The 15,171-nt window shown below is 49.7% G+C and overlaps 1 protein-coding gene and 1 long non-coding RNA gene across 2 annotated transcripts in view; both read right to left on the minus strand.

Annotated features, from left to right (window-relative positions):
• The window catches only part of LOC144166092 (uncharacterized), a 49,353-nt gene extending 46,474 nt beyond the window's left edge, over positions 1-2,879 (minus strand). The window contains exon 1 of the long non-coding RNA XR_013321565.1: positions 2,784-2,879. This is a non-coding gene — a long non-coding RNA (uncharacterized LOC144166092). The remainder of the gene's footprint in view (positions 1-2,783) is intronic.
• A 6,833-nt stretch (positions 2,880-9,712) lies between these two features.
• On the minus strand, positions 9,713-14,908 carry LOC144166210 (uncharacterized). Its single transcript, XM_077695797.1, has 4 exons — positions 14,734-14,908; positions 14,443-14,615; positions 14,145-14,333; positions 9,713-9,799 (listed from the first exon to the last, which is right to left on the minus strand). The coding sequence occupies exons 1-4, from the start codon at positions 14,906-14,908 to the stop codon at positions 9,713-9,715; spliced, it is 624 nt and encodes a 207-aa protein (XP_077551923.1).
• Between the last annotated feature and the right edge of the window lie 263 nt (positions 14,909-15,171).

Genomic DNA, 15,171 nt, shown 5'->3' on the forward strand with positions numbered 1-15,171 from the left:
TTCGAGTGAGTTCTGAGTTTTGAGCTCAATGTGAGTTTGAGTTTGAGTGAGTTCTGAGTTTTGAGCTCAATGTGAGTTTGAGTTTGAGTGAGCGCAGATGTGCTGCTCAGCATTGAGTCTGAGTTTGAGTGAGTGGTGATTCGAAAAAAAAAATTGTGAGTGAGTTTGAGTGAGCCGCGCCAACTTTGCCGAGGTATGAGTTGTCCTGCTTAAAACTGCTGCTGGAAGTGCAGTAAGGTGACTTGTGTGGGGATCCTTGTCAGCGACAGATGATTTTTTCATTTAATGATTCATGTCGCATAAGAAAGGAGCATAAAGCTGGGGTACTGTCTTTATTAACTTTACCCAGATGGCGATTGAAGTCCCGGAGCTGCCTGCGGGGAATACAAACCGGGCGCCATTCGGCCTGAGCTCGTCTGGGGCTCTGATGACCACCATTCAAGGCTTACGCCATTTCCCTCTGAACATATCACCAGGTTTGGTTTCAGCTTGTGTGTGGGGCTTTGGGGTCAACAGTGTTGCTAATACCATTAAATTGAACAGACGACGTGCCCCATGGCTGGAACACATCAATGAGAGGGGTCCTTCTAGCGGTCGGAGAAACAGGTTACAACAGCGGCCGAGTGATTTTGCGCATAGTGTGACGTGGCGATAATAGTTGGGGCTACAGTAACAGTGGAGTGCTTAAGCCCTGCATTTATGGATATAGTATACTGCAGACGTCGTCCTGGCACAATCGGCAAAACTAGTGTGGTACTTGTAAATAATGATCCCCGTATACGGGGTTTGTGCCCGGAAACGATGCGACGAACGCTGAGCAATATATTGGAGCCTCGCTGCTCAATTGCGAATTATGTGCGGTAAAAATAGGCCCGGACACGTTACGACAGATCGGTGGAAACAGCTTTCTCTCCCACGATTTACCAACAGCTTCCAGAAGGAAAGAGGCCCTAATTCTTTTATGTTGATGTCTAATGGATCACTTCTACTCCATCAGAAAGTTAAGTTTTGCTGTAAGACAAGCGCTGCCCAAGTTTTGCTACTGACGTCTGCGCTGCAGTCATTGCTGCTTGGAAAGAACAAACCTTCGCCAAAATCGTTTCTTGAAATCAAAACAGACCTTATGTTGTGGCTCTACAGCATGAGAGACTCCATAAATGCCCAAATATAAATTCCAAATACAGAGGTATAACCAGTTGGCCAGAGTCCTTAGTTTATAACAATGAACACACTATTTTTGGGAATAGCTCTGGTATAAGTTTTGTAATTTATTTGCTATATTCTGAACATTTACATGAATTTAGGAGCGAGGAGCCAGTAACTTTGCGGTGGAGGTTTTTTGTGCAAAAATAAACACGACATGGTTTAAGACGACCGACAATTTTGCAGCAGTATTGGTTGTTGTGTTTGCAAAATGGAGTTACTAACCTTCTGAGAAAGAAAAGATGGTAATGAAATTATTTTTGTAGCGAGATAAAACAAAGAATCTTGACGGTGGTTCTCAGCAAAGCCGTGGTGAGAGTCCTTCACATACCTCAGGAAGGAACGTTTGAGTTTTGGAAGTTGCTAGAATAAAGTTGCAGCATCAAAGTAAATCAGAAGTGACGGTCTAAAAGAAACTGGGCGTACGAATTGTTGGAAGTATTAGCGAAGACTGCAGAAACTGCGCAAGCATTTTCCTTGTAAACTCACTCACATCGCTAAATCATTGTCAGCAAAGACATTTGTTTTTAATGCAAGTTCTGCACCCTTTTGATAACGCAAATGCAGTCTTGTAAACTGCAAACTATTTATATCTTGGCATTATTGCATGACGTATCAATAGCAATTTGCAAGACCACTAATAAAAATACACTTTTCTTCTACAAATCAATTTCGTGACACCATAAAAATTTCGTTTTCTGCGTCGAAGAAATATGAAAAACTAGGCGTCTTCTCTAACCTGAAACCTGGGACACAGCGGAGCATTCATGCTGTTGTGTATGAATCTGGTTTCGAGATTTTGTGACTTCTATACCGTCGTTTTGACGCTCAGCATGCGGACGTTTAGGCCTTGGTGCCTTGGAGAATAAACAATTGGGTGGTAGGGGTATACAGCTTAGCTGTAAAAGCCCGTATCTTTGAAGTACGAAGCGTTCTTGCCTAAGGGGTTGGAAAACAAGTGTCACCATGTGTTCTTTTTGTGCGCAATTTTGCCAATAGAGATGAAATGTGGTAACGCGAGGCACTGGAATACGCGTCCCAGTGTGTTCTTTTAGTACGCGTTACGTTCTAGAGCGAGGCGTTGGAAAACTCATGTCCCTGTACTTTAGTACCGTAACTACAAGAGTGTCGAAGGCATGAGACGACGACGACATGAGACGCCGACAGCCCGAGCCCCAACGCTGCTACGCCCCAATAGCTCACTTTAACTATGGCCCATAACTGCAGTGGTTGTGCCCACGGTATTTTCACGTTCAGTTGCACAAAAGAACAGACAGAAGTTTTACCACATGTTACGCCACCAATAATTTCTGAAGATTCCCATTAAATGTGTGCATAAACGGCGAACCACGTCCATGTCACCTATTTCCGCGCTCTTGACGCAGGAGTCATCGCAAAGAAAGAATTCAAGCCCGGCGTCATGACTCATACGTCGTAAGAGCAGTAATGGAGTAAAAAGGCAAAATCACCTGTTGTACAGAGCCTCAAAGTAATTTAAAATGTCTGCGACGCCCAGTAATTTCCGTTCCTTCTGCGAGAAAACGCTACCACATTCTTTTTGAAGGAATTTGAGCACTCACGTCGACGAAGTCAGCAGCACAAGAGCAAATCCAAAGAGGAGTTTTGTCATTGTCATTATGGGCCACTTGCTGCTATTGATGCTGAATGCGACGGTCGAACAATCTGCGCAGTATTCATAAAACATCCGCTTTTAAACACCTGTCACAAAGCCTAAACCCAACAAAAAAGACAACCTGCAAAAACTTTTCCAAGGACAAATCACTAAACTGTTTTGTCGTGAGAGCTTTGTTTAGCTCCTGGGCATGTACGTATATCTTTGAAGTGCCCTGTCTCTAAATTTGTTATTTTTATACGAGGAATGGTGACTGCAAAGATTGACAGCTACGTTTTGTTGTGCACCTTAGATATTGTAGAACTCTTTCTGTCACAAAGGACATTTGTAAGCGCGGCATTGTTTGTTTATTTACTAAAATATAAAACTACGCACTTCAGATTCACTGTTCTGAAAACTGGTTTCTTGGGTAGAACTTGTAAGGTTAACTTGGCAAAGCTTTTAATGGCTAGCCACATCTCTAGTAAAACTGAGAGTGTGCGATATTAAGGGGGACATAATATCACGACATATGTTATGTGTTCCAGCTACTACAACTCCTTCGGAAAGCGTTATGCAATCACCACCTGCAGGAAATGACAGTGACGATGAGTGCCAGTTTTATTCTTTTAAAAAAATGAAATAATAAATGAGTGCACTGTACTCATACTCTTGATAAATATCCCTGTGTTGCCCGTAAGTTCAAGATTTTGGCGCACGTAAAGACCCCCAATGGTCAAAATTATTCCGTACCCCTCCGCTGCAGCACGCATCATTGCCTGAGTAGCGTCCACACATTGCGCCTCACACTTATTGAAATACGCGTATGTTTATTCAATATATCTAGGAATGCAACATAGGAATGCCTGCTGCGTCTTGATGTTCATATTTTTAAGGGGGACAATAAGCCAAAGAACAAAACTTTTGACATTTTGACAAAAAAGTAGCAGATAGAATGCTACATCATAAGAAGAAGTGTCAGTTTATTCTTGCCAAAGACATTGCAGTACATCGCACTTAGAAAGGAAATAAACACTGAATATCGTGGCTCGCTCTACAAGAACGAAAAACCACAAGTATAAATAACTATCGCAGCCAAAAGTTTCAGCAACAAAACATTTTAAAATGTACATTTTTACGAAAAACGTTTTTATACAGCGGGCTTGCCAGGCGGTTTAAACCAAGGAATTCCTATTTTTTTTATTATCCACAGGTTTAGCACGCCGCGGCTACACCCGGGCTACGAGGCGCGCCGTAGTAGAGGACTCCTGAGCAACTGTGACCATCTGGAATATATCGGATTCGCCTAAATCCCAACACGTTGGCGTTTTAACTTTTCGACTTCCCCTGAAAAGGAGCCAGCGTGGCCACAATCTATCTGGCATATTTGGGGTGAGCAACACAACGCCTGAGCGACTCAGCTACCACAGCTGGCCTCTTAGTTGTGTTCAAATACGCAGACATTATATAAATAAAATGAAGTGGTTTGGCGGACGCCTCCTGGGAAGGTTTGGTCAAAGCTAAATTCTTTACGGATACTTCTCCTCACTTTAGGGCATCTGTTATATGAACCATGATTCCACAGTAGAAACAGTAACTTGGAAGAAGCCTGAACATAGATTTTTCATAAATTTATTTGTCGTAAATGCACGCCTGCCTCTAAGATTAGTCTGCCCAATTTTGTCTACTACCTGTGGCTTCTATCTACCGACCCCTTCTTTCGTCAATTTATCTTTCTCGGGCGGACAGTTCAGAAGCAGGGAGAAGTACTATCATCACGCCTCCTATCGGTGACACAGCTGCATCTGGTTTGTCCTTTTGCAATATTATGAAGCCGCAGAGCCCTTGTTTTGTTATTACTTCGGTACGTCGACGTACAATTCCTTTTGTGGTAATACGGGTGGTTATCAGTTGCATGCCCAGGTTAGGATGTAGTGCCAAGTTTAGGAGATCATAACGTCTGCCACTCCCAGTGTGGGTCGTGATCCCCGTCTGCTGCTTCTATATTTGGCTGACGTTTCAGCTACACGACGCCGCTTGCAGGGTTGCCCAGTGTGTTTTTTCTGGCAAGGGGTTTCAGCAGTTTATCTATTTGTATGACGCCGCCAGGTTCCCCACGAATCGCAACTTTGTATATATATTTATGCTTGCACAACGGCCTAACGAAAAGTGACCCATAAAAGTTCGGCAATGCTAGTGCCTGACTGCTCCAACCAATGGCACCATAAAATAATACCTTTATTCCCGCCGTAAGGAGTTTAGTTCAAAGATTCGCAACACTGCAGATGAAGCCTCTATAAACCTGGAACTACCAGACTATTTGAAATTTTTTCGCTACTAGTATGCGCTTTATTTGTGGCCACAGGCTGTGTTCGCTTGTTGTTTCAAAAGTAGGGATTTCAGTTAGCATCAAGCCCAATTTTCTGTCCCCACAGAGACACCAATAGCATAAGTGGCTGACGCGTCCACATGCTATGAGCAATTGTTATTGCTTTGTCTTAATACAAGTGGGTATTTTTCAATGTGGCGAGATGGGATACGAGTGAAAAAACATTGCTAAAAAGACAGGACAAGAAACGACACAGGACCACGGCGCTGCCGTGGTCCTGTGTTTTTTTTTGTCCTGTCTTTTTAGCGCTGTTTTTTCACTCGTAATCATGAACCAACCAGCCCAAATGCGTACCTTATTGCGATGGGATAGTTGACGCACTTGCATCTTGGTGAACAGCGCGACATAGGAGGCGCACACAATAAAAGTAATGCAGTTGAGAGGCACTTAAATAATTGTTAACATGTCTCTGTGCTAACACCAGTTCAAGGTTCGCACTTGCATGTTCACTTCTTTTTTGTGTCCCTGTTTTTTTAGCAGTTACCCTTCATGGGTTTTTTGTCACGCAGCCTTAAAGGCTCCAACCTAAAGGGGTTTCCAGGCAGTCTTTTGCAGCAACAGAATAATTCGATGGCGAGCACGAGGAGGCGTAATCTTCACTACTCGGTTCCCCGCGGGCGAGGCTATGCGGTAGCCTCGGTGCAGACATTCATACATTCTTTGATGTTTGCATGGAAGTGGAATCTGCCAAACCTAGGTGACCGATAAGATATCTAAATGGCACTGCCTAGAGGGTGTCTTAGCACGTAACCATATGTTTTTGATATATATTGTCACGTGTTGTATAAGAAAGGGCACACGCAACGGTCGACGACGAGGCAGAAGAAACAGAATCTTCGTCTTCGGATCGCGCGCGCTGGCCCCGGTCCCTCGGCCCTCGAGCTTTAGATTAGACCCTTGGCTGTCGCTGTTCTTTTGTGCCTCATTAAAACCCCTGCCACCCGGAGCACGCCATCGCTGTACGCTACACTGGTGGAGGTGCTGGGTACAACCACCTGATGTCCAGTACCCCTCCTGGCAGCCCGGTACGGCCACGCTTTGTTGACACCTCGGTTCATCGGATTAGCCGCCGCCAACTCGGCCTGTCTCCTGAGTACGGCCTCCTTTCCACCGACGCGCCGAGACGCCAAGTGCTTCAACCGCAAGTAATGGCGCAACCAGTTGCCTCTCAGGTAACGCTTCACCAGCCGCGCACTCCTGCCGTGTTCCGTGGTGAAGCGTTCGAAGACGTCGAGGACTGGCTGGAGCAGTTTGAGCGTGTCGCGGCGTTCAACCAGTGGAACCCTCAAAAAAACTTGGGCATGTGTACTACTCGCTGGACGACGGCGCCAGGACCTGGTACGAAAACCGAGAGGCGAGGGGTGAATTGTCGATGTGGGATGAATTTCGGCGAAGCTTCTGGAGTCGTTCGCCTGCACAAACCGCCGAGAGCTTGCCGAGCGACTTCTGGAATCCCGAATTCAAAAACCCAACGAAACGGTCGCAATGTTCACGGAGGACATGGCTCGCCTTATTCGGAGAGCCGACCCCGATATGTCCGAGCCGAAAAAGCTGCGACACCTAATGCACGGTGTAAAAGAGCAGCTGTTCTCTGGCCTCGTGTGAAATCATCCTCCTACTGTAAAGGATTTTATCAAAGAGGCGACAGCCATCGAGCGAGCCCTGCAGGAGCGTTGGCGACAGTACGACCGTGGGGCTGGCAGATCCTTCAGCCCCACTGGCACTGTGGTAACTGCTGCGTCCACCGATGGATCACTGCGGCAGCTCGTCCGATCTATCGTTCGGGAGGAGTTGCAGCTGCACGGACTCGTACCGCCCGGGCCGGCGTCTGCATCAGTCGTCGACATCGTGCGCCAAGAAATCAGGCAGGCCTTAACGTTTGCAGCCCCGGAACAACAGCCACAGCCACTCCAAGCAGCCTATGCGTCGGCAGTGCGTCGCCAACCGCCTCCTGCGAGCGCCCCAGCGCCCAGCTGTATGCCTGAAGCCGACGTCTGTCCCCAGGCAGCAGCTGCCGGTACACGCCCCTTGCCGTCGGCAAATTCATTCCGAGGACAAGTGCGGAAGACTGACCTCTGGCGTACCAGTGACAACCGGCCCCTATGTTACCACTGTGGTGAAGCAGGCCATGTTTACCGCCGTTGCCCGTACCGCGAGGTTGGCCTTCCCGGATTTTGTCCTGCTGCTTCCCGGCCTCGCTTCGGGCAAAGACCTGCTGCAATCGAAGACTTCCTCGCTGCTCGCCGAAATGCCTCGCCCTCGCCGTCCCGCCGTTATCGATCACCGTCCCCAGGGAACGACGCTCCACTTAGCCGCCGCGACGCTACAGATATGCCGAGGGGAAGATCCCCAAGCCCTAGGCGGGGAAACTAGAAGCAGCAACTCCGGGAGGCAGGGTTGCTGATAGCGTAACCCCGCAAGACCTTCGAAATCATGCGAAGCCGCCGAAGGAAAACACGACGACGAGAGTGACTATCGCCGATGGTGGAAGCGCCGATCTCGTCGTATCTTTGGATGGACATGAAGTTGTTTCCCTTGTTGATACTGGAGCGGATTACTCGATCATTAGCCTGACCCTCGCTGATCGGTTGAAAAAAGTTAAGACGCCATGGCCTAAGATTCAAATTCGCACTGCTGGAGGCCACTTAATGACGCCGGTGGGGAAGTGCAGTGGCAGGATCAGCATAGGAGACGCTACCTTCGTCGGCACTTTCGTGGTCCTAGCAGAGTGCTGCCGGGAGCTCATTTTAGGAATGGACTTTTTAAGGGAGTATAACGCTGTCATCGTTGTAGGAAAGCACTTAATCACCTTATCGCCGAGCCCCCGCCTGCCGGAAAGCCAAGAATGTCGCTCATCGTTGCGGGTTATCGACGACGACGTCAACATACCGCCGCGCTCCTGCATGCTCGTATCTGTCAACTGCGACGTGCGAAGCACTGTAGACGGCATCGCAGAACGTGTCGATCCGCTTTTATTCAGTCGCGGCGTTGCAGTTGCCCGAGGTGTGGTGCACTTAGTCGATGGCAAAGCGGAGTTATTGCTGACAAATTTCAGTAATGAGCACCAACACGTCGCCAAACATACTGCAGTCACCTTTTTCGAGGACATTCCTGGCGGCGACGAAGACTGCTTTGCCTTACAAGGTGCCCCGCCTGACGAGAGCAGTCCCGTTCCCGCGATTGATGTCAACCCCAGCTTGCCGTTCACGCAGCGCCAAGAACTCCGCGAACTGCTCATGAAGTTTATGAATTGCTTCTCTGCGACATCTGCGGTCCGACAGACGCCACTCACGAAGCATCGTATCATCACTGATGACGCAGTAAGACCTTTCCGCCAAAACCCTTACCGTGTGTCTACCAAGGAACGGGAAGCAATTCGTAGCCAAGTGGAACAAATGTTGCAAGACGATGTCATTCAGCCCTCTCGAAGTCCGTGGGCGTCGCCCGTAGTTTTGGTTAAAAAGAAGGATGGCACTTTACGGTTTTGCGTGGATTACAGGAAGCTAAACCAAGTGACCCGAATCGACGACTCTCTAGACCGGCTTCGCCACGCCCGTTACTTTTCTTCCATGGATTTGAAGAGCGGGTATTGGCAGATCGAGGTAGATGAGCGCGACCGCGAGAAGACCGCCTTCATAACACCGAGTGGTCTTTTCGAGTTTAAGGTCCTACCCTTTGGTTTGTGTTCGGCGCCTGCAACATTCCAGGGAATGATGGACACTGTCTTGTCCGGCCTCAAGTGGCAGACATGCATCGTGTACCTGGATGATGTTATCGTTTTCTCGTCAACATTTGAAGAACACGTGAAACGACTATCATCAGTCCTTCGTGCCGTACGAGCCGCCGGTCTTACCTTGAAAGCAGAAAAGTGCCATTTTGGTTATGAAAAGCTCAATTTCGTCGGCCACGTTGTCATCAACACCGGCGTCACACCCGACCCTGAAAAGGTAGCCGCTATCTCCAATTTCCCGACGCCCAAGGACAAAAGGGCCCTGCGGCGATTTCTAGGCCTATGTTCTTATTACCGGCGCTTCATAGAACATTTCGCACACATCGCGGCTCCACTAACCTGCCTTACCCGTAACGACGTCGCCTTCGTATGGAACAATGAGCAGCACGATTCTTTCGAGGACCTGCGCCGGCGTTTGCAAGAGCCACCTGTCCTCGCCCATTTTAAAGAAGACGATGCGACCACCATTCATACTAATGCCAGCAACGTAGGTCTAGGCGCTGTCCTTACCCAATGGCAAGACGGTGCTGAAAGGGTTGTTGCTTATGCAAGCAGGACATTGTCCCGTGCGGAGACCAACTATTCCGCCACCGAGAAGGAATGTCTGGCTGTTGTATGGGCGGTCTTGAAATTCCGCCCGTACCTTTACGGCCGTCCCTTCAAGGTAGTGAGCGACCACCACTCACTTTGTTGGTTCACCAATTTAAAAAACCCCACTGGTCGCCTAGCCCGCTGGAGCCTGCGACTTCAGGAGTTTGATCTGACGGTAGTCTATAAGTCAGGGAAACATCATTCTGATGCAGACTGCCTGTCCCGAGCCCCGGTCGAGCGCCCCGGCCCTGAAGATGAAGACGACACGGCTTTTCTGGGAGCAATCGACGCCCCAACGTTGTGTAAACAACAGAGGCAAGACACCGAGCTGCAACCACTTGTGGACTTTTTGGAAGGCCGCTCTACACGGAAGCCCAAGCTCTTCGCACGCGGCCTAAAGTTCTTTTGTTTACGGAACAACATCCTTTACAAACGCAACTTTGGTCCAAATGGCAGAGCCTACCTTTTAGTTGTCCCTGGGTGTCTTCGCCGCGACATACTACAGGCCTGTCATGACGAGCCGACTGCGGGTCACGTTGGTTATGCGCGTACAACTTCCCGAATCAAGCAGAACTACTACTGGCCGAAGCTTCCTGCGACAGTGAAACACTACATTCGCACCTGCCGCGAATGTCAGCGACGGAAAACACCGCCTGGGCGCCCAGCTGGTTTACTGCAACCTGTACAAATACCGAAAACACCTTTCCAACAGAGCGGCATGGACTTTTTCGGCCCCTTCCCAACTTCCTCTTCGGGAAATAAGTGGATAATCGTCGCGACCGATTACCTTACCAGATACGCCGAAACAAAAGCTCTTCAGCGTTGCACTGCGCTCGACGTGGCTCAATTATACATGGACAACATTGTTCTGCGCCATGGAGCACCAGAAATGTTAATGACGGACAGGGGAACCGCATTCAACTCGGCGTTGGTACGCGCCATCATGGATCTCACCGGTACTTCACACCGAAAATCTACGGCCTACCACCCACACACGAACGGCCTGACCGAACGCTTGAACAAAACCATTGCAGACATGCTAAGCATGTACGTCGACTTGGAACACAAAAATTGGGACGAAATTCTCGCATTCGTGACGTTTGCCTACAACACGGCCCGGCAAGAAACTACGCGCATGACGCCATTCGCTCTCCTGTACGGACGCGAGGCAACAACGATGCTGGATGCCATGCTCCCACACGACCACGGAAATGCCGACGAGACTGCGCAAGCGATCGCGCAGCGTGCCGAAAAGGCGCGGCAGCTCGCTCGGTATCGCATCAGAGAACGGCAGGTGCAGGATTCCTCTCTTTACAATGCTCGTCACAGGCACGCTTCCTTCGGGCCTGACGAATATGTATGGGTGTGGACCCCATCTGACATCGAGGGCTAAGCGAAAAACTTCTGAAACGCTATTTTGAACCCTACAGAGTTCTGAAACAACTGAGTGACGTCACGTACGAAGTTATTCCGGAAGACGGTGTTCCATCCCGGCGTCGCCAACGCCGGTCGGAAGTAGTCCACATCGTCCGCATGAAGCCTTACTTCGCAAGAACGTGACACGCCCATACTGGATCGCTGTTTCACCACACTTTCACCTGAGCATCGGGAGGATGCTTCCCCTGGGGGGGAGGTAAATGTCACGTGTTGTATAAGAAAGGGCACACGCAACGGTCGACGACGAGGCAGAAGAAACAGAATCTTCGTCATCAGATCGCGCGCGCTGGCCCCGGTCCCTCGGCGTTCGAGCTTTAGATTAGACCCTTGGCTGTCGCTGTTCTTTTGTGCCTCATTAAACCCCCTACCACCCGGAGCACGCATTCGCTGTACGCTACAATATTGATGCACTTGTAAGTAATACGGATTGGGGAAGTATGCTCAATGTGGAAAACGCAAACGCAGGGAACAACGACTTAGTATTTCCCTCAAGCGTGGCCAAACCGGCTTCATTTAAATGCGAAAGACCTGGGTTAGCATACATTTGTTTTGACAAAACTAAAAATAAAGAATAACATGTCATTCCTTCGTAAAAACTAGCGACGTAAATAGGTTCAACTCAAAACAAATTTCAAAATAACGTAAACGTCGAGATAAAAACAACGAAGCAAGATCTTAATAAATTACGTTTTCCAAAATTAGTAACACACCAAAAAAGTATGGAATGAGATAAAAAAATCTTACCTGAAAGAAGCATAGCAGCCCTACCATTATTAAGAAAACCCTCAAGGCAGCGTTGAGAAATGACACCTGCTCGAAATTCCTCCCCGCCGTGCATAGCGAAAGTTACGGCCGACCAAAACAGTGAATACTGGTAGTGGGTGACCCCACCATGCCGCAGACGGGAATATCAGGCATGCCACATTTGGGGAGCATGGTGGTACCAATGGCGACATAGCCGTCACCGTGAAAATAGTGGCTTTCGAAGTTTACTGGAATGGCAGCCGTCTTGACAGAATATGCATAGACGTATGCGTGGCTTCAAGGACACTTTTGCTGCCTAATGTGAAAGTAATGCAAAACCCTGCGCTCACCCCGAAGCTTCTTTTTATTGTGCACAGACCCCCTTTCATGGCGGCTCGCACCAGTAAAAAAACTTTCGCAGGTAATTGAGGCCATAGCTCATGGACATTTCACCAGGAGATTCCTAAACTAGAAGGGCGGACACATGTCTGTTTAAGAAAACTTACACATACCTTTCGCTTAAAATTTTTTTTTGCCTAATAAACCACTTTGCCTCCTGATGAGTTGCCTTCCATTTCTGATATATAAATGAGCCCGGTCCAAGGATCAAGCAATGTGAACTATTGCCATGAAAAAACTATGTGCAAATATGGTTCTCACGTCAAACCGTTTCTGCATTTCATTACATCACTGAACGTTGGGCGACCTGATGAATCATCGTCACCAACAGTGCGTAAAAAGGAGTAGGATAACTGAAGGACGCACAGCACAAGCGCTGACCCGCAAGCTGTGTTTCTAAGAAAACTGGATGAACACACGCCACTGCGCGATTGCGCAGAGCGAGAAGAAAATACTGATGCATTTCCGCAAACAATATTTCGCTAAAAAATCACAAAAGAGAAAAACGCGTGCGTAGACGGGCTGAACAATTCTTTGAGCGTATTACCCACAACGCTGGCTTCTTTTTTGTGGAACATAATCAAGGTATCGCTTCCGAAGCAACCTTTTTGAACATTAATGTGAAAGGCTTCCAGTATCTCCCAAACGAATAACTTTTTATGCTCGGAGAGCCCCTTCCTATCATCGAAATATGGTTTCCATCCACACGTTTTGCGAGTCGTAGGTAAATTTTCATTTGTGCGATATTTTGTCGTCCCTGAGTGCTCTTCTAGTCTTCTATTTAGGGAGTGCCACGTAATGCCCCATGTACTCTCATTTACAAGGCAGCGGTATTGGGTGAACGGCCAGCATCTTACAAGGCACAAACAACCCGCGTGTTTACACCACACATGTTATGGTTGACACGAAAGTACACATTTCTGTCACGATGTGGCCCGCATTCATGAACATGGGAGGGTCATGGTATTTTCCAGAGGAGTGGCGACCTGCAGAGTGACTGACGGCGACAGACGGTGACTGACTGCGAGCGGCTGTGCTCGTCGGTGTTTTTCCCCAGCCACACACAATGTTGCCCAGTGAGCCTGGTGGGGCCACTGGAATTAGCGGCCAACAAAGATTAAGGTCGGGGGGCGCCACACACTTGTCACACACCTCACCCCCTGCGTTTTTCCTACACAAACCCATAACTATGCCTGTCACCCTGGAGATTCACGGTCCAGCGGTCTCCGCTGCGTGCACGCCTCCTGGGCACTGGTGTCGTAGGTGCGGCAGCATCGGGTGCTGCCTCTGCCACTCTCTCACCGTCCATCGGCCTTGCAGATGGCCCCGGACTTGCAAGCGGTGCCACAGTGGCGCGAGTAGCACCAGCTCTGGTGCTTCGCTGACAGCGGCCGGTGTCGATGTTTGCTGCCCTGCCTGCTGGCCTCCTCAAGGGTGTGCGATGTTGCCAAGCAAGGCCTGAGATAGTCCGCGGGCCGGTGCCACGTGGTCCCATCCGACATGCGAACGAGCAGTGATGGCGCACTGGCAGGAGAGACCACACGCTCCGCGGACCAGCGTGGACCAGGCCAGAAGTTTCTGGCGAAGACAAGAGTCCCAGACTCTGGCAAAGGCCCTGGACGGCAACTTCGGTCAGGAGCCAGCTTCCGCTTCAGTTGCTTCAGGAGCGCTGTGGACCAGAGGTCTGACTGCAACACGTCCAATGGCGTGTTCACCCTCCGCCCCAACAGGAGCTTCCAGAGAGCATGGACATTGACGTCGTGGGCTGTGGTACGGTACTGGAAGACGAACGAGGTACCTGCGTCCGGAAATCCCAATCCTTTATCTTCTTCAGCTTGTCTTTCACAGTTTGCACTACCCGCTCGGCAGCACAATTTTACGCAGAGTGGTACGGTGGAACCACCATCAGACGGATTCCGTTCTTCGTCAGCCAGGCCAGGTACTCCTCGCTGGCCAAAGCGGGTCCATTGTCAGACACAATGACGTCTGGCAACTACTGGGCTGCGAAAACGCTGCAGAGCCGCAATGGTTCCTCTTGCCAATGAAGTGGTGACTGGTAGGATCTCCACCCACTTGTAGAAGGCATCCACCACAAATAGGAAATAGTGGCCCTTGAAGGGGCCTCCGAAATGCACGTGCTGGCGGCACCAGGGTCTCTCCAAGAACGGCCAGGAGGTGCTCTCCACATGACGAGACACTCGCTGGTTCTCCTGGCAGATTTGGAAGCTCTGCACCATTCGGGAAATGTCCTGACCAGGCCAAAAAACGTAGTGCCGAGCGGGCCACCATCTTGGTCTTCTCCACGCATGGATGACCCGCGTGCAGCAACTGCAGGACCCTGCACCGCAGGCTCTGTACAATCACCACCCTGGAACCCCACAGCAGGGAGCCTTGCTGCTGGCACAGCTCGGCGGCGTTGTGGCTGTACGTCCGCTCCGCTATCTCTTCCCTTCGGGACACCGCCTTGACCACCTGTGACAGCCCTGGGTACCGGCTGGTCGCCTGTGACACTATTAATCAGGACAGCACTTCCGGGTAGACGTGATCCAGCATGAACACTTCGGCAGGTTCAGGAACGACAGCAGGCCCCTCCGGCATGGGCAGTCAGCTCACGACATCAGCAGGTGCCTGGTTCTTTCCCGAGTGTGACGTCGAGCCTCAAGGCCCAGCGCACGACTCGACGTGATGCCTGCTTTGGAACCGCCTGGTCCGGCCCCATTAGTAAGAGTAGCAGCTTGTGGTCCGTGAACGCCACGAACTTCCGGCCCAACCAGTACTGGTGGAAGCGCTCAACCCCGAACATGACGACCAAGCCTTTCATTTCCAGCTGGCTGTAACACTGCTCTGCAGCATGAAGCCGACGGAACACAAACGACAAAGGGTGTTCCAGTCCATTCTTCTCCCGGTGGGCCAGAACGGCTCCTACGCCGTACGAAGACGCGTCTATGGTCAGGACAACAGGTTTCGCCGGATCAAAGTGCACCAGCACCGGAGACTTGGCGATGAGCTCTTTGCTGCACTGGAATTCCACATTCTGTTCCTTTTTCCAGGCCCACTGCTGTGCAG

Source organism: Haemaphysalis longicornis, unplaced genomic scaffold (genome assembly GCF_048455015.1).
Source record: "Haemaphysalis longicornis isolate Haplotype H1 unplaced genomic scaffold, Haemaphysalis longicornis Haplotype H1 scaffold_16, whole genome shotgun sequence".
Classification (NCBI taxonomy): Eukaryota; Metazoa; Arthropoda; class Arachnida; order Ixodida; family Ixodidae; genus Haemaphysalis; species Haemaphysalis longicornis.